The sequence below is a fragment of the Sorex araneus genome, chromosome X (assembly GCF_027595985.1).
Source record: "Sorex araneus isolate mSorAra2 chromosome X, mSorAra2.pri, whole genome shotgun sequence".
In the NCBI taxonomy this organism is placed as follows: Eukaryota; Metazoa; Chordata; class Mammalia; order Eulipotyphla; family Soricidae; genus Sorex; species Sorex araneus.
This window is the reverse complement of record NC_073313.1, coordinates 51,030,081-51,048,205: the sequence shown is the minus strand read 5'-3', so window position 1 is coordinate 51,048,205 and position 18,125 is coordinate 51,030,081. Positions and strand designations below refer to the sequence as shown.

Genomic DNA, 18,125 nt, shown 5'->3' with positions numbered 1-18,125 from the left:
GGAAAAGGCTGGGCTCAACCCTTGGTACCACATGGTCCCTTGAACACTGCCAGGAGTAAACTGAGTAACCCCCAAGGAGTAAACTGGTTGGGAGTATCCCCTGAGTCCCACAGGGTTTGGCCTCCAAACTAAAAAATATTTTCTATTGTTGGTGTACAACATTTCCCAATCTCAGGCCTAGCTAGGCTTGGATATAAAAATCGTTTTTCTGCTACTGTTACTTTAACTGACTATGCTTCTGGTTATGCAACTGACTTTGATCCTGTTTCCGTTGACCAAGTTAATTTGCATATTCTTCATATGTGGCTGAATATCAATGGTTAGAAAATTAAGCTAGTTAACAAAAGGGGCTGAACAGGCTGCTTTGGGGCACAACACAACACCAGAGACAGTTTGTGATCCTCCATAAAGTATTTCTTTCGCGTGCATATCTCAATGCCTCACACTGTCTAACCACACCTTACTGCAACATTCTATTAAATGGAATTGCTGGATCAAATTTATACATTATACCTTAGGTAAATTATGATAAACTGTCTCAAAATGCTTCTTTAAGGGGCTAGTGTGGGTCCAGAGAGATATTACAAGGATTAAGGCACCCTTCTTTCACACAGCTGACTCCACTTCCATCTTAGCAGCACATATGGTCTCCTGAGCACTGCCAGGAGTGATCGTTGACCATTTGCAGGTGTGGCACGCAAATCCAAAGTAACAGAAAACAGAAACCAGCCACCATGTTTGGGCCAGATTGTATGGGGATTAAGATGCTTGCCTTGGGGCTAGAGCGATAGCACAGCAGGTAGGGTGTTTGCCTTGCATGCGGCCGACCTGGGTTCGATTCCCAGCATCCCATATGGTCCCCTGAGCACTGCCAGGAGTAATTTCTGAGTGCAAAGCCAGAAGTAACCCCTGTGCATTGCTGGGTGTGACTCAACAAAAGCAAAAAAAAAAAAAAGATGCTTGCCGTGTACTACATATAGTCCCCCCAAGCACCACCAGAAGTGATCTCTGAGCACAGAGCTAAATGTCCCTGAGTACCACTTGGTGTGACTCAACACCCCCACCCCCACCAAAAACACCTAAAACAGGTTACTATGGTGCCAGAGAGATAGTAAAACAGGTAAGGCATACAGCTGTCCCGGGCTCAATCCCTGGAATCCCATTTGGTCTCCTGAGGTCATCAAATGTGATTTCCTGAGCACAGAGCCAGAAATAAGCCCTCAGTACTGCCAGATATGCCCCAAACCAAACAAAAAAAAGCCACAAACTTCAAAGCAAAACAAAAAAAAAAACCTTTACAATTGGTGCTGGGGGTTCTTAGAAGGATTCCAAAGAACAGGGGTAAGATGAAGTGGGTTCTAGTTGTCTCCTCACCCAGCCAGGAATTTGGAAATTCAGCCCTTCCAAAACCTGTGGCTCAGCACAGTTCCCAACCCCCTCCGTGTGGAACTGTCCCCATCCATGTGGTCCTTAGTCCCCAGTTCTTTCCCCCAGCACTTGTACTTATTGGCCCTGTTTTATTTAGCACTTAACTCCCAGTCAGGCATCACGAGAAGCACACTTTAATGACATCAAATCATTGAATTGGTTCAACAGTTTCATAGGTGTTTTATCAGGACAAGCTGTACAGAGAGTGAAACGGAGACTTCACAAGGGGTGACATTCATTGAGACCAGTCCTCTAGTAGTCAGAAAATCACATCATAATCAGGGTCATGAGCAGCCCACTTGGGACACTTGGGACTGTCCTACTCCCGAAGTCACTTAGTCAACTCTGCCCCAAGTCCCTTACTGTCCCTCCTCCACTTAAAACCAGAGTGACTCCCCCAGCCCAGCCCTCTTTCCCCCAATTCCACTCCAGCTCCTACAACTTCCTGTCTGTGATTTCCCTTCCCTCCCATTGCCAGTGGAAAGAACAACCCACCCCCACCCCTAGCCGAGAGAACAGGCCCTGGCATATGCATCAGTACCATCTGTCCATGGTGTGACTGAGTAACCTTTCCACGTGGTGCCAGGCCATGGCTTATGTCAAGACATCGGTTGTCAAAGGACAACCATTGATACGTGAATGGGCAAGTGAACCCCCATTCACTCTTGGGGCCTAGGCCTTCACTCTTCTCACCCCACCCATCCCACCTGGGAACCAGCCCATAAGCACAGCAGTGAAATTTTATTTACAAACCCAAGGCTGGCTGCAGGAGCTGATGGGAGGAGGCAGATTAGATGGGATGGGACGGGGCAGGACTCCTACTTCTGCTCCCGCCTCCAGACGATGACCATGCCGCTGGCGTCGCTGGAGGCCAGCAGGCTTTCGTCGCAGTTGAAGCTGACGTCCAGCACCGGCGCGCTGTGGCCCTGTAGTTTGTTCACAGCAGCCTTGGCTGCTCGCTCCACATCGAAGAAGTGCACACACATGTCCTCGCTGCCCGTCACTGCCCAGAGAGGGGAACCCCATTCCCATCAGGACCTGGGGCAGGAAGTAAAGGCAGGGGGCCCAGCGGGAGGGGGTTGAAGTGTTGTTGAGGGATTTCTGGTCAAGGAGGGAGGCCCCAAGTTTAGCCTGAAAGTCAGTTGGCTATTTCTAAGATCCAGAACGTGAGTGCTTTGAAGGGGGTGGGGGACATCTGTCTCAGATGGGAAAGTTTCAAGGCTGCCAGGAAAGGGGGACGGGGTGTCTGTGTTCCTAGAGCGAGTTCTCTGAACAGGAGCTTATGGCAACAGGGAGAGGGCTTGAAGTCCAGGAAGTTAGAGCATTAGGGCATGGTGAGGTATGAGGCAAATCAGTTCCAGTCCTGGCCCCTGGCCCTTCCCAGACACCTTGTTATCCCAAAGACCCTTGCCCTGGAGACTCACCCACACAGGCCCCCTGGCGGAAGGACATCAGAGGGCAGAAAATACTGCGCACGGGGTGTGAGCTCTGCTCAATAGGGAAACTTCGCTTCAGCTGCAGGGTTCCCTCGTTGTCCACCACCCTAAGGGGAGGAATGCAGCTCAGGGCCCCCCCTTCACCCCCGAAGGGGGTGAAAGCTGGGCCACTGTGTCCCCACCCAGGTGCCTATGCTCATTTACAAGGTCTGTGTCGTCCCATTTGGTGGCAATGCATAAACCTGTAGGTAGGCACAAGGGTTGACAGGAGACTGAGTGGCAGTGCGGACTCTGCAGCATCTGCAAGCACCCCTGCAGCATCCCTTTCGGAGGGCTCCCAAGACATCCTAGGGGGGTGGCAGGCAGAGCAGGCAAGGCAGTCCTGCACACCACACCACAACCATTCAAGGGGATGAACCTACACGACTGCAGGTGACCTAGGGACATGACAGCAAGCAGGACAAGCGAGATGTGGACAAGGATGTAGAAGGAGGGGCTGGAGCAATAGAAGAGTGGATAAGGAGCTTGCAACGCTAACCTGGGTTAGATTCCCTGACACCACATATAGTCCCCCAGTCTACCAGGAGGGATTCCTAAGCACAAAGCAAAGAGTAAGCCCGGAGCCCCACCAGGTATATCTTCAAACACAAAAAGAATAAAGTGGGGGGAGAAATACTGACCCTCCTCAAAAATGTTTATGTAAGGGTCAGAGATAATAAAAGGTGAGGCACTTGCCTTGAATGCAGCTGAGTTTGCTGCAAACTTGGTTCAATCTCTTGGCACCCCATATAGTCCTCTGAGTACCACCAGAGCTCACTCCTGAGCACTGAACCAGGAATAGGCCCTGAGTCCCAAGTAAACACCCTGGCCAATTTTAAAAAAAATGCCCATGTTGAGGTTGGAGCAATAGCACAGTGGGTAGAGCATTGGCCTTGCACGCGGCCAACCCGGGTTCAATGCCCAGCATCTCGTATGGTCCCCTGAGCACCACCAGGGGTAATTCCTGAATACAAAGCCAGGAGTAACCCCTGTGCATCACCGGTGTGACCTCCCCGCCAAAAAAAAAGCAAAAAAATGCCCATGTAAATTGTAACAAATGAATGGGTTGAAGACGCTGGAGCACATGTTTTGCACATAGGAAGATCTGGTTTAATCTCTGCTACTACATGGGCCTTGAGCACTGCTAGGAGTGACTCCCCTCAAAAACTGCTGGGTGTTGGGGCTGGAGCAATAGCACAGCAGGTAGGGCATTTGCCTTGCACGCGGCCGACCCGGGTTCGATTCCCAGCATCCCATATGGTCCCCTGAGCACTGCCGGGAGTAATTCCTGAGTGTAATGCCAGGAGTAATCCCTGTGCATCGCCAGGTGTGACCCAAAAAGCAAAAAAAAAAACCTGCTGGGTGTTGCTCAACCCACCCCTTAAGAACTTTAAGTATAAATACAGTATATACAGATTTTCTAAAAGAATGTAATAAAGGGGCTGGAGATATAGTACAGCAGGTAGGGCCTTGCACGCAGCCGACCCAGGTTCAATTCCCAGCATCCCATATGGTCCCCTGACTACAACCAGGAGTGATTCCTGAGTGCAAAGCCAGAATGACCCCTGAGCATCTCCGGGTGTGACCCAAAAAGCAAAAAAACAAATTAAAAAGTAATAAAATAGAAAGCACCTGGGGCTGGAGTGATAGTATAGCGGATAGGGCATTTGCCTTGCACACGGCCGACCCGGGTTCAATTCCCAGCATCCCATATGGTCCTCCGAGCACCGCAGGAGTGATTCCTGAGTGCAGAGCCAGGAATCAGCCCTGAGCATTGCTGGGTGTGACCCAAAAAGTAAAAAAAAAATAGAAAGCACCCTATAGGGCTGTGGTTTCCTATATATTCACACCCAAGGTATCTTAGAGCCTGTATGATTGATCACTAGTTTGAAATGGTTGTGTCTGGCCATATTTTTTATTTGTTTTGGGAACACACTGGTAATGCTCAGGGATTAATCCTGGCTCTGCGCTCAGGAATCACTCCTGGCAGTGCTCGGAACCGTATGGAATATCAAGGATCAAACCCATGCCAGCCACATGCAAGGCAAGCACCTTACCCACTGTACTAACTGTGCAGTCCATAATTTTTGAGGTTTTTCAGGTCATTCTAGCACATGGCCAGCCCAGGCTGAAAACTGTATTTAACTAGCATGACAAATAAGTGGTTTACTAAATTCCCCACATTAAGAGGGGAGTGGAGAGATACTACAGCAGGTAAGATATTTGCCTTGAATGCAGGTGACCCAGGTTCAATCACCACCACTCCATATGGTCCCCCAAACGCCAGAAGTGATTCTTGAATGCAAAACCAGGAATAAGTCCTGAGCACAGCACAGGTGTGCCTCTTCCCACCGCTTCCCAAAAAAACCCACAAAAATAAAAAACCAACCCCAGGAGCCAGAGCAACGGTACACTGGGTAGGGCATTTGCCTTCCATGCAGTCAACTGAGGTTCAATCCCTGGCATCCCATTTGGTCTCCAGAGCCCACCAGGAGTGATCCCTGTGCACAGAGCCAGAAGTAAGCAAGCCCTAAGTATTGAAGGGTGCAGCCCCCAAACAACAAACAAACAAACAAACAAAAACTAACCGCCAAAAGTGGAGGGGGTAGAGAGGTATTTGTACAGTATGTGTAAGGCCCTAGGTTCAATCCTTGACACCACACAGAAATCTCCGCACAGGGGCCAGAGTGCTAGCACAACGGGCAGGGCTCCTGTCTTGCACATGACACACCTGGGTTCGATCCCTGGCACCCTATATGGTTACCTGAGCCCCTCCAGGAGTGATCCCCAAGTGCAATCAGGAGTAAGCCCTGATCCAAACCAGGTATGACCCCAAAACAAACAAACAAAAAGGTTCTTCGAAAAGGCCTGTCCCCCGTAAGTTTGCTTGGCTATTGCAATTACTATTACCACCATCACCATCAGATCATATCTGCATGCCAGACCTCCCCTTTTAAGTGACATGAGGCTTATGGAGAAGACAAGTCCCTGGGCCTTCAGTCCAGGTGGCCCCAGCCAGGGACACTCACCTGTATAGCAGCAGCTTGTTAAGACAAGCGTTGATCAGCAGCGAGGGGTCCCGGGCCTCCCGACTGACCCAGGAACGGGCAGAGATGCTGGTAATGGGGCTCCCCTCATGCACCATCAGACGCTTGGCTTTTGTCAACTTCCCTGCAGGGCGGGATGGGGGGTGCAGAGAGGGGCAACAAAGTGAAGGGCAAGAGTGGCTGCCCAGGAGGCCTAGCAACCAGATGCTTGCCCAGATACCCTACCTGTGGCCATGTCGAAGAGAAAGGAGAAGATGCTGCCACGGTCATCCCCCGCCCAGAGCAGCCGGCCTGGCGCATCGAAGGACAGAGCAAGGACACGGCCCGTCAGCTTGCTGGAGCCGCCCTTCACCTTCTTGCCTGTGGAGATGTTCATCACGTGCACGTTCTGCTTGGCATTCCCCACCTGCGAGACGGATACCCACATGGCATCACCTGGCCTCCCCACCCTGGCTCCTTCTTGGGCTCTGACCCCAGCGGCACTGGCCATAGCAGTGGGGAGTCTTAGCTGGTGACCCCAGCCCTAGAATCCTTCCCAGCCAGCACCCTCTTGTGGTCAGACCAGAATCAACAGTTGCTGCCACGATAGAAGAGGGAAGGGTCCCAGATGGCAGATACTGACCTCTCCCGTGTCCAACATCCCCTGAGACGGTGGAGGGGCAGTAAACTACAGGGCCAACCCAGGCCCAAAGGAAGAGCTCACCTGCTCCCTTACTACTCCTTCATGGTGCCTTGACTACAACCGGGGCCGCTGCCACGGCCATGGAAAAGGGTCTCAGGGTGGAAGCTCACTTTCGACTGTCCCCCTTTGGTCCCCCCTTCGGACCTGGCCATCTTGGTCCTTCCCTTGCCCTGTCCTCTGACTGTCCTTGGGTCGCACTGCAGGAGGGTCATCGCTGAGACAAGGTTTCTGACATAGCATCCAGCTCTCCAACTCATGCCCCCCCTGTACCCTGCAGGCAGAAAATGGCAGACACCGAGGAGGGGTGTCAGACTCGGAACCCTCCCCAACACCCACACCACCCTTGCCCCACACCAGTCCGAGAGCTGTGTCCCCTGTCCTATTCTGCCTCCGAGTATGACCACGGGACAACTGTGGCAATGGAGCCGGGGAACTCCCTACAGTGCCCTCCCAGCCGGGCAACCCCGCCCCGAGGCAAGCGGGCGGCCCCAGTGCCTGACCACAGTGAGGTTGTTGTTGACGGGCTGGAAGGTACAGCACAGCAGCTCGGCGCCGTCAGGGTCAGGGATCTCCCGGATGCAGCGGCCGTCCTCCGAGGCCCAGATGCGCATGGTGGCATCCAGGGAGGTGGACACCAGGATGTCATTGGAGAGGGACCAGGCGAAGTCGGAGACACCACGGGTGTGGCCCCGCAGGACACGCAGCACAGTGGGGGGAGCGGGCACCAGTTGGCACAGGGAGATGCTGCCGTCCAGGGAGCAGCAGGCCAGGCGGTGCCGGTCATCATTGGCAAAGCGCACCCGTGGGACTGCAAGGCCAAGGAGCCATGTGTGGGACTCAGCATGCTCAACTACAACTTGGCATCTTTAAAGGGCTCAGATGTGTAGCTCAGGGCCAGGGCCCTACAGCATCGGGTGCAGTGATGTCAGCAAAGGGTTTGTTGTTTGTTTGAGCCCACAGCTGGCAATGCTCAGGGCTTACTCCTGGCTCTACACTCAGGAATCACTCCTGGCAGTGGTCAGGGGACCATATGGGATGCTGGGGATCGAACCTGGGTACGCTGTATGCAAGGAAAATGTCCTACTGGCTGTACTATCTCTCTGGCCCCAGATTTTGGAGGGTTTTTTGAGCTTGGCTGAGAAAGGGATCTGGAACCCTCAAAGATCCTAAGTCTTAGCATGGACTGAAAAGACATGAGCAATGGGAAAAGGCTGCCAGCGAACATTTCTTTTTTTATTTAGAGGGAGTTTGTGAGGGCCTTGCCTACAGTCTTAGGGTTTCTTCCGAGCTCTGCACTCAGGGATCACTCCTGGTAGGCTTTGCGGACCCTCTGGGATGCTGTGGATCAAATTAGGGTCAGCTGTGTACAAGGCAAGCACCTTAGGCGCTATGCTGTCTCTGTAGTGCTATACAGTCTCTCCAGCCCCTATTCAGTACTTTACAATTCCCAAGGATACATGGCCAGGGGCTCTGCCCCGATAGCCTTTAAATGACTGGCAAGCCCAGAAGCCTGCAGCGTTCTTTCTAAGCTGTGAGTTTGTAGCCCACTTGGCAGAGGGCATCTAAGTGGGGAAAAGCTTTTATGTGTGACACGTCAGAGGCTAAGAACGCTGGAAGAACATGCACGGACAATGGGCACAGTGGCTGCAAATACATGACAGACCGGGCCTGGCATTTGGCTCACCTGCCTCATCCACATGCTGGTCAAACACATGGTACATGCCCGCAAAGGCATAGTTCTCGCTCAGCGACGTGTCCCCGGCCATGGCCCGACTTGCTTCGGCTGCAGACGTGGGCACCACGCTGCCAGGGGGCCTGGAACCCCAACAGGAGTGGAAGGTGCCAGGAGGGAGGTACTAGGGTTCAGCCCACCATTGCCCATCCCCACACAAAGCCCCAGCTTTCAGCTGCCCAGGTGCTTACCTGTCCTCGTAGACTGCCCGGTTCATCTGTGCCTGCAGCTGGTAGGAGCCTCGGCTGACAGAACGACGGTGCCCACGGGCCCCCAGGGTCCGAGGATCATCCTCAAAGTCCTATACGTGGACAGGGTCAGGGTGGGAGATTATTGAGAAGAAATTTTAAGAATCTGTGCACTCTGTACAACTCAGAAAACTCTCTTTTTGGCATTTATCCCAAATGTCCCAAAACATGATCATAAAAAGAGATGTATGGGACTGAAGCAATAGAATAACAGGTAAGGCATCTGCCTTGCACACAGGTGACCCAGGTTCGATTCCCAGCATTCCATATGGTCTCCTTAGCACTAACAGGGGTAATTCCTGAGTGCAGAGCCAGGAGTAACCCCTGTGAATCACCAGGTGTGACCCAAAAAGAGAAAAAAAAAAGAAAAGAAAAGAAAAGAAAAGAAAAGAAAAGAAAAGAAAAGAAAAGAAAAGAAAAGAAAAAAGAAAAGAAAAGAAAAGAAAAGGAGATGTGTGTGCCTATGTTCATTGAAGCACTAGTCACAATAGCCAAAATCTGGAAACAACTTGAGTGTCCCAGAACGGATAAAGAGAGTGGGTGAAGAAACTCTGGTATATATACACAATGGAATAGCACTCAGCTTTAAGATGAAATCATGTTATTTGTCACTACATGGATGAAACTACATGGATGGCAATCATGCTGAATAAAGTCGGCCAGAAGGAGAGGGACAGATCCAGAATGAGCCCTCTCATATGTAGGACAGAAAGAAACATAGTAAGGGTATAACAAATGGTCAAAGACTATAGAACCTGAGAATTGGCCTATAGAAACATGGTAGGGAGACAAGGAGACAGGGTTGGAGTAGGGGGACCCCAAAACAATGATATTGCAAAGTGTACATTCTGGTGCAGGGTATGGTATTAGAACACTGAATGCATGAAACCTCATTACTAGCAGCATCGAAAATTACAGTGTTTCTCAAAAAGATTCTAAAAGAATGTATGCAGCCACTAGCCTTGAAAATTTACAGAGAACTGTATTTCTTCTCGGCAGATCCATGGCCAGCATCATGATCCCCGACTACTGTATACGGGTTTTTCTACTCCACTCTTGCCATGGCCATGCTCAGTAGCCACTCAACAAAGATTCTTTGAAGAAGAACAGACACTTGTGGATCTAAACAGACAGCACAAGCAGTTAGGATGCTTGCCTTGATACAGCCAACCTAGATTTAATTCCCACACAGGGTTCTTTTAGCACCCCCAGGCATGATCTCTGAGTGCCAGGAGTGATCTCTGAGTGTAGAGCCAGGAGTCAGTCCTGAACACTGCCAGGTGTGGTCCCAAATCAAAAGCCAAAACAAAACAATAAAAACAGAATGCACACTTCCCCCAAAAAAGCACTCAGCCTCCTGCTTCATTAAGGTTTTAGCTCAAAGGGTCATGGGCTGGAGCGATAGCACAGTGGATAGGGTGTTTGCCTTGCTCGCAACCAACACGGGTTTGATTCCCAGCATCCCATATGGTCCCCTGAGCACCGCCAGGGGTAATTCCTGAGTGCATGAGCTAGGAGTAACCCCTGTGCAACACCGGGTGTGATGCAAAAAGACAAAAAAGGGAACCAGAGACCATTTGCATTGCATGTGGTGGGTAGGGCAACGCATACGGCACTTGCCTTGCATGTGGCGGACCTGAATTTGATACCCAGCATCCCATATGTCCCCCGAGCCCCGCCAGTTAGAGAAGCCCTGAGCAGTGCCAGGTACAGCCTATGAACATGAAAAAAAAGGAAAAAAGAAAGAAAGAAAGAAAGAAAGAAAGAAAGAAAGAAAGAAAGAAAGAAAGAAAGAAAGAAAGAAAGAAAGAAAGAAAGAAAGAAAGAAAGAAAGAAAGAAAAGTAAAGAGGACCGGAGAAATAACTCACTGGGCTGAGTTATTTTTGCATGAAGGAGGCCTAGGTTTGATCCTCCAACTCCACATGGTGCCCTGAGTTTCAAAAGAAACCACCCTTGAGCACAGAGCCAGAATAGGCCCTGATCACCACCATGTGTAGCCCCAAAACAAAACAAAAAAAGGTCTCAGGTAAATTGTCATTCTAACCAGAGGTCTTGTCTGATCACCCTTATCAAAGATCTCAAAGGCTGGGGGGTTGGAGCAACAGTATGTACTATAACAGGTAGGGTGCTTGCCCTGTGTGTAGCCGACCCACGTTCAATCCCCGGGATCCTATAAGGTCCCCCAATCACTGCCAGGAATAATTCCTGAGCACAGAGTCAGGAGTAACCCCTGAGCATTGCTAGATGTGGCCCTCCTCCCCTAAATGAAAACGATCTCAAAGGTTTATTCTCTCTGTCCCTCAGATAAGTACTATCTTCTCCTCAGAGTCTCTTTTATCTTCTCATCTTCTCACTCTTTATAAGTCAAGATAATAATGGACTAACTGGTCCAGAGCAATAGCTCAGCAGGCATGGTGTTGCCTGGCACGCGGCTGACTCAGTTTCGATCTCTGGCAACCCATCAGATACCCCAAGGACTTCCAGGAGTGATCCTTGAGGACTGAACCGGAAGTAAATCCTGAGCACAGGTAGATGGTCCAAAAGTCCAAAAAGGAAAAAATATTTTTTGGTTTACAATTTATCATTCTTTATCTTACTTGTTGCCAATTAGTGGCTTCACCTATATGATCACTTTTGGCCTCAACCTATCCTAAGAGCCTAGAACAGTGCCTGGCAAATAGGAAGCATATGCCTGCTAATCTGTGAATGTCAGGAGGCAAGTGTGTGCATATCATGCATGTGGAGAGGAGCTCACCTCCATGCGGTCAAGGGTGGTCCTGCTACTGCGGACGATACTGTTGCTGTAAGCACGTGCACTGCCTGGTTCCGAGAGGGGCCCGTAGCGCTGGCCCAACAGCTGGCCTCGCAACCTCAGGTACTGTCGACGCAGTGCTGGGGGATGCCCTGCCTTGGCATTCTCCCGCAGCAGCTGGCTGCGCCGCCGGATATACTGGGTCCGAAACTGTGGAAACGTTGGTGTGCGGTACGCGTTGTATCTACGAGTGCAGGAGCCAGGGCACGCAGCAGGCACAGGACAGAGGGAATCAATCAGCTCAGGGGGCAGGGAAGGGAAATGAGGTATGTGGCAGTGACTGGGGTCAGGAGGGCACGTGATCAGCAGTGGTGATGGGGCTCCCTCTGGTGTAATGGGGTGAGTCTACAGTAATAATGGGCATGGCTATGACGTCAGTATGGGGACATATAGGCAATGCGCAGCTTTGGAGTCGGTATGGGATGACTAAATTGCTGTAGACAACGGCAGGGATCGGTCCAACATGAAGACAGGATTAGCACGGGATAGTGATGGGGTGGGACTGGGAAAGTGATGGTGGTAAAAGAAGTCTGGGGGACAATAGTGGAGAATAGGATGTCACAATCCTGAGCTCCATTCCCCCCCTCCCAAAGGCTCTAGCATTGCAGTCTTGGCCCACGTCCACATTGGAGTGCATTTTCCCAGCATGCTCTTTAAAACTTGTCAGGCCAGACACCCTTGCTGTAACCATGCCCCCATATCCTGATACTGCGCATGCTCACCCCCCCACCCAAGCTGCACAAACCGAGTTCTCCGCCCAGCCTCACTTATCACCATTGCGCATGCACCACAGTAACTTCCGTTCCCGAGGGTTCCAACCCCACGCCTCACCTCGCGTCCACTGCTAAGACCTGCTGCCACACCGCGGCCATTCCCCGGTCTCCAATTCTGGCGGGTCTGCCCGAGGAAGCCTGCAGGACAAGGGCCTGGGATGTCAGCGTTTCAAGGAAAGTAATCTAGTTCCGCCCTTTGCGTCAGGCGGCCGTTGCCATGGACATTGAATCCCGCCACACCAGGACTTTTGAGAAATCCCACCCAGCTATTAGCATGGTCATCAGCTCAGCCCTGCCCTTTCCGGGCAGCGCCCGGATGACTCACAGCCGCGATTCAGGCTTGATCCCGCCCCCTCCCGGTAGCCATAGCAACACCCCCTTCCCCCGCCCTGTTTAACAAGCCTTGGATTTTCCACGGATCTTCTCACCCCCCGACCCCCCGCCTTCCCTTCTCGGATCCAAGGGCAGGGCCCGGGATCAGGGACCACCTCCGGGGCTTCCTCCGGCTCTTGAGGCCCCCGGGATGGCCCTGAGACCAGTGTCGCCCTTTTCTTCGGTCTCTCCTCTCTCTCTTTCAGGCTCCAGGCAAGATGGCCGCCTGCTGCCAAGAATTGCTGAGTGCAGAGCTAATCGATAGGCAGGTCCTCCCCAAGGCGTGGGAGAGCCGCGCAGGCGCACTAACTGATAGTAACTACTTGGATACCGGGGGAAGCGCCTCCCTTTATAGCATCCCTAATGGCATTTTTTTTACAATACCCAAGATTACTTCTAGGGTCCATAGGGATAAGTGCCAGAACCCCTAGCTAGAAATCAGGAAGTAGACTAAAGAAAATAGGTTTGAGGGGCTGGAGCGATAGCACAGCGGGTAGGGCGTTTGCCTTGCACGCGGCCGACCCGGGTTCGAATCCCAGCATCCCATATGGTCCCCTGAGCACCGCCAGGGGTGATTCCTGAGTGTATGAGCCAGGAGCAACCCCTGTGCATCTCCAGGTGTGACCCAAAAAGCAAAAAAAAAAAAAAGGAAAAGAAAATAGGTTTGAAGGGCCCAAAGAGCATGCAGCGGATAAGGCACTTGCCTTCACGTACCCTTACTTATATACGTGTGAAGCAAGTTCTTACAGAGGTTGAGAAGCACACATATATCGTGACTCAAAAGCAAAGCGAACAAAAAACCCATGACTTTTATCTGTTTTGCAAAATTTCTCAAGCCAGGTTCAAAAGGCTGCAATGCATGATTGGCATGCACAAGGCTCTGGGTTCAATCCCTAGTCCCACCAGGCTCCTGAGCACCACTAGATGGAGCCTCCACCCCGAAAAGATATGAGTGAAACCCCTTTTCCAATAACAGATCCTTCTACTATGGATTGTTCTGGGGCAGAAGTAACATTCATTACAACCACCACACCACCTCTTGTATCTATGTGCTGTACAGAATTTCACCTGGGCCATACCTGATACTGTTCCAAAACTTATTCCTGGCTATGCACCCAGGGATCACTCCTGGAGGAAATCGGGATTATACACAGTGCCGGGGGGGGGGGGGGGTGGCGCCGGGATACAGGTTAGCCATATGCAAGGCAAGCACCTGATCTGCACGCTTTTGCTCCAGCCTGTAGTTTCAAGTCTTGTTTCAACACTCTTTTTTTCCCCTCCCGCCCCTCACTGTTGTTTCAACATTATTTTTTTTTCTTTTTGGGTCACACCCAGCGATGCTCAGGGGTTACTCCTGGCTTTGCACTCAGGAATTACTCCTGACGGTGCTTGGGGGATCATATGGGATGCCGGGGATCGAACCCGGGTCGGCCGCGTGCAAGGCAAACGCCCTACCCGCTGTGCTATCGCTCCAGCCCCTGTTTCAACATTCTTAACACTCTCTTTACACTAAAAAGGGGCCTTGGACGGAACCTGGTTTGATCCTCACCATTGCATATGGCCCCTCCCAGTCCTGTCAGGAGTGATCCCTGAGCGTAGAGCAATCCTGGATACACTGGGGTGTGACCACAAAACCAAAAAAATAAATACATAAGGGTTGTAAGCATTTTTGCTAGAAGGGTCTGGAAACTCGGGCAGAAAAGTTTACCTGCAGGAATGGGAGAGAGGGCAGTGACTGAGGTCTCTTTCCCCTCAGGTCTGGGGATATCAGGTTAACAGAAGCAGACCCTTCCCAGGTAGTGAATGTCCTTGGTTACAATCCTGACACCCTGAGATTTTGGTTACAATCCTAAAAGCTCCATGGGAAGCAATTGGGGAAGCACAAACTGCTTTCACACAAACAAGGTCTGGGGCTACTATACTGTCCCAGTCAAGGTGGAGAGGGTTCCAGACAAATCAATGAAAACAAGTTTGGACACCGAAGCTAGATAAGCCAGAACTAGCTGAAGATGATGCCATATCACAATAGTGACTCAAGTGGCAGAAGCAGGCTGGAACCATGTTCTGAGGACTCCTTCCTGTGCCTCTGGGCCTATTTGGTGCCAGAGTTTAGAAATGCAAAGGCAGGGGAGCTGGAGACATAGTATGCTGGGTAATGCACTGGGCCTTGCACACAGCCAACCCAGGTTTCATCCCCAACACTACCAGTAGGGACCCCCTGCACCACCAGGAATGCCCCTGAGTACACAGCTAGGAGTATGCACCAAGCACAGGCAAATGTGGTCCAAAAATCCAACACTGAAACAAAAAGAAATGCGGAGATAAATGCACACTGGCTGTGTCAGCTCTTTACTCACACATACACACATAAAGCCAAGACCTGAAGCTGAGTTTTCATTTTCTGGAGCAAAAAGGAGAATCATTTGAGGGAAAATTAGGGTGGCTTGGGTAACTAGAATATGCTCTGAAACAAGGTCAGAGTGAAATGGGAGGAGACACAAAGCCGTGGAACCAGCTCCTCACTTATGTCATCCCTGAAGTTTCTTCCATAACGAGACATGTGAGGGCAGGGACATACAGTCACCATTTAAATCTGACTGGGTCCTGATGAAACATTTCCCAATGGGAAAAAATTTTGGTAATGAAGCCCATGTTCTTACCACCACTCCTTTTATTAGTGAAGCAAGATAGTTTTTATTGAATGAAACTTAGAAAGTTATGAGGGGAGAACAGAGAGAAATACATATTCAAGAGAGAACATGGACTTCTCCAGAGAAAGCAAGCAAAGAAAAATAGAGACAAGCAATATATATGTTCAAGGGATCACACAGGTTTGAAAAGAAAAACCAATCATCCCTAGTGTTAATAGTGATGATTCTCCATGGCTTCAGTCAGAAATAAGATTCCTGCAGCTGGGAAATGTCTAAGCAAGTCTTGCCACAAAAATATCCAGGCAGCTTTCCCACAAACCTCTTATCAAACCCTTAGGTGCCAGCCACTTGGAGACAGCAGTAGTTCAAACAAATGGTCCCTGTTCTCATAAAGCTACTTTCCCCCCTTTTGGTCTCCATGCTGCACTCAGCTGTTCTCGGGGCTTACTCCTGACTCTGCTCAGGGATCAGCCCTGGTGGGGTTTGGTGTACCCATGCACTGCCGGATATGGAACTGGAGTTGGCTGCATGCAAGACAAGCTTACTCTCTAGCTACAAAGATAAGCAATGAATAAGATAAGAAATGAATACTTTGCTCTATCTAAAATAGTTTAATGCTTCCCAGGGCTGGGGGTGGCAGGAGAGATGAGAAGCCAATTTAAGTTGGAACCCAAATGAGAAGGGGTGAGATAATTCATTCTGGACAATGAATGTGCAGCTAAGAGTAAATAAAACTTAGTTATTGCCCAATTAAGAAGGGAAGCAAGGGGCTGGAGCAATAGCACAGCGGGTAGGGCTTGCACGCGGCCGACCCGGGTTCGATTCCCAGCATCCCATATGGTCCCCTGAGCACCGCCAGGGGTGATTCCTGATTGCAGAGTCAGGAGTAACCCCTGTGCACTCCCGGGTGTGACCCAAAAAGCAAAAAAAAAAAAGGGAAGCAATCACATCACAAGGTTAGAACTGGGGTCATTCCACTCCTTTTATTGGCAGCAACAAGATTTACAAAGTTGTTTATTAATAATGGAGTTTCACTTTGGTACATCTATACAATGGAATACTATGCAGCTGTTAGAAAAAAGGAGGTCATGAATTTTGTATTCAAGTGGATCGGCATGAAAAGTTTCATGCTAAGTGAAATGAGTCAGAAAGAGAGAGACAGACATAGAAAGATTGCACTCATCTATGGCATATAGAATAACAGAGTGGGAGACTAACACCCAAGAATCGTAGAAATAAGTACCAGGAGGTTGACTCCATGGCTTGGAGGCTGGCCTCACATTCTGGGATCACCAACTATAATGTAGTTGAAGGCTATGCGGGGGAAGGGAGTTTCGGGCTGAATGAGGGCTAGAGACTGAGCACAGTGGCCACTCAACACCTTTATTGCAAACCTCAACAGCTAATTAGAGAGAGAGAACAGAAGGGGATGCCCTGCCACAGTGGCAGGGTAGGATGGGGGGAGATGGGATTGGGGAGGGTGGGAGGGATGCTGGGTTTACTGGTGGTGGAGAATGGACACTGGTGAAGGGATGGGGTCCCGAACTTTGTATGAGGGAAGCATAAGCACAAAAGTGTATAAATCTGTAACTGTACCCTCACGGTAATTCACTAATTAAAAATAAATAAATTAAAAAAAAATAAAAAAATAAAAACAAAACAAAAAAAAAATAATGGAGTTTCAAGCACACAATATTCCAAACTCCAATTCTACCACCCCAATTTCCCTCCCACCCCCAACTTGTCTCCTTTACACACTTTTAATTTTTGTAGTTTTGATCCTATGCTTACAGCAGGGTTGGTTCTAGTGGTTTATTTGGTTTTTGTTTTTTGTGCCATACCCAGTAATGTTTGGGGATCATTCCTGGTGGGCTTGGAGGACCATTTGTGGTGCCATACCCCTGTATTATCTCTTTGGCCACCTCCAGTGGTTTACATAGATCCCTTGACAACTTTCTTTGGGTAGGGAGAACACACCTGGTGGTGCTCAGAACTTCTAGCTGTGTATTCAGGGCTCACCCCTGAGGGCTCAGGGGACCATGTGGTTCCAGGGATTGAATCCGGACTAGCCTTTTGCCAAACAAGGCACTCTACCTTCTGTCCTATGTCCCACCCAACCCAACCCCCTCCTACAACCTTGCCTACTCTTAAGATCATAATTCCATTTACCCAATGAGAGATTTGGGGCCAGACTGAGGGACAGAGATAGTACAGGGGTTAAGGCACTTGACTTGGCATGTGAACAACTGTAGTTTAATTCCTGGCACTGCATATAAACCCCTGAGTGCTACCACTCCTGTGTCACTCCTCAACACAGAACCAGAAATAGCCTCTGAGTACTGCAGGGTGTGACTGAACACACACCTCTCAAAGCCTCAGAGACTGAACCCTGATTTTATCATCTTTGTCCCAGGGGATAAGAGCTTAATGGGCATAATCCTTGATTCTTCCCATTATTTCCTGCTAATACACTGAATTGACATTGCATTGGTTGTCAAATGTGAAGCCACTCTTACTTTCCCAGGATAAGCCCTGCCTAGTTTTAGTGACACCCTGCATTGACCAAGTTCTTACTATATACATCCTAAATAACTGCCACAGCAACCCTAATGAGATAAGGTGAGACAGAGCCCCGCTGTGTTTTGGGAGAGATACAAGTGGTGCTGCTCAGGGAACCATAAGCAGTGCTGGTATTCAAGTCATTGTTTCATCCACAAACAAGGTAAATGACCTTTTTTGTACTCTCTCATCAGCCCTAGAGCTTTGATTTGTTTTGGGAGCACTCCAGGTGGTGCTTAGAGTTAACGCCTGGTTCTGTGCTCAGGGATTAGTCCTAGTGATGCTCAGAGAATCATATCTGGTGCTGGGAACAGAACCCAGGTCAGCTGTGTGCAAAAGAATTAC

At 50.0% G+C, this 18,125-nt stretch overlaps 1 protein-coding gene across 8 annotated transcripts; it reads right to left on the bottom strand.

The window, feature by feature from the left end:
* Positions 1–1,546: 1,546 nt before the first annotated feature.
* On the bottom strand, positions 1,547–12,811 carry WDR13 (WD repeat domain 13). 8 transcript variants are annotated; one of them, XM_055122737.1, is made up of 10 exons: positions 12,687–12,811; positions 12,257–12,336; positions 11,369–11,609; positions 8,556–8,665; positions 8,317–8,447; positions 7,133–7,440; positions 6,176–6,356; positions 5,933–6,074; positions 2,853–2,971; positions 1,547–2,431 (listed from the first exon to the last, which is right to left on the bottom strand). In XM_055122737.1, exons 2-10 carry the CDS (start codon positions 12,295–12,297, stop codon positions 2,247–2,249), a joined length of 1,458 nt encoding a protein of 485 aa, XP_054978712.1. In that variant the 5' UTR covers positions 12,298–12,336; positions 12,687–12,811; the 3' UTR covers positions 1,547–2,246. The 8 variants fall into 8 exon arrangements, with proteins under 8 accessions (XP_054978712.1, XP_054978713.1, XP_054978715.1 ...); XM_055122738.1 differs by having other exon boundaries at positions 12,257–12,338; positions 12,649–12,776; XM_055122740.1 differs by having other exon boundaries at positions 11,369–11,955; positions 12,687–12,745.
* Positions 12,812–18,125: the final 5,314 nt, after the last annotated feature.

Bases quoted from the DNA above. Each gene is read 5' to 3' on its own strand.
- WDR13 (XM_055122737.1), bottom strand. From the start codon at position 12,297: ATGGCCGCGGTGTGGCAGCAGGTCTTAGCAGTGGACGCGAG. The intron at 6,075-6,175 runs GTAGGGTATCTG...CCCGCCCTGCAG, and splicing joins TCTCTTCGACATGGCCACAG to GGAAGTTGACAAAAGCCAAG. The intron at 2,432-2,852 runs GTGAGTCTCCAG...CTCTCTGGGCAG, and splicing joins CCGCCAGGGGGCCTGTGTGG to TGACGGGCAGCGAGGACATG.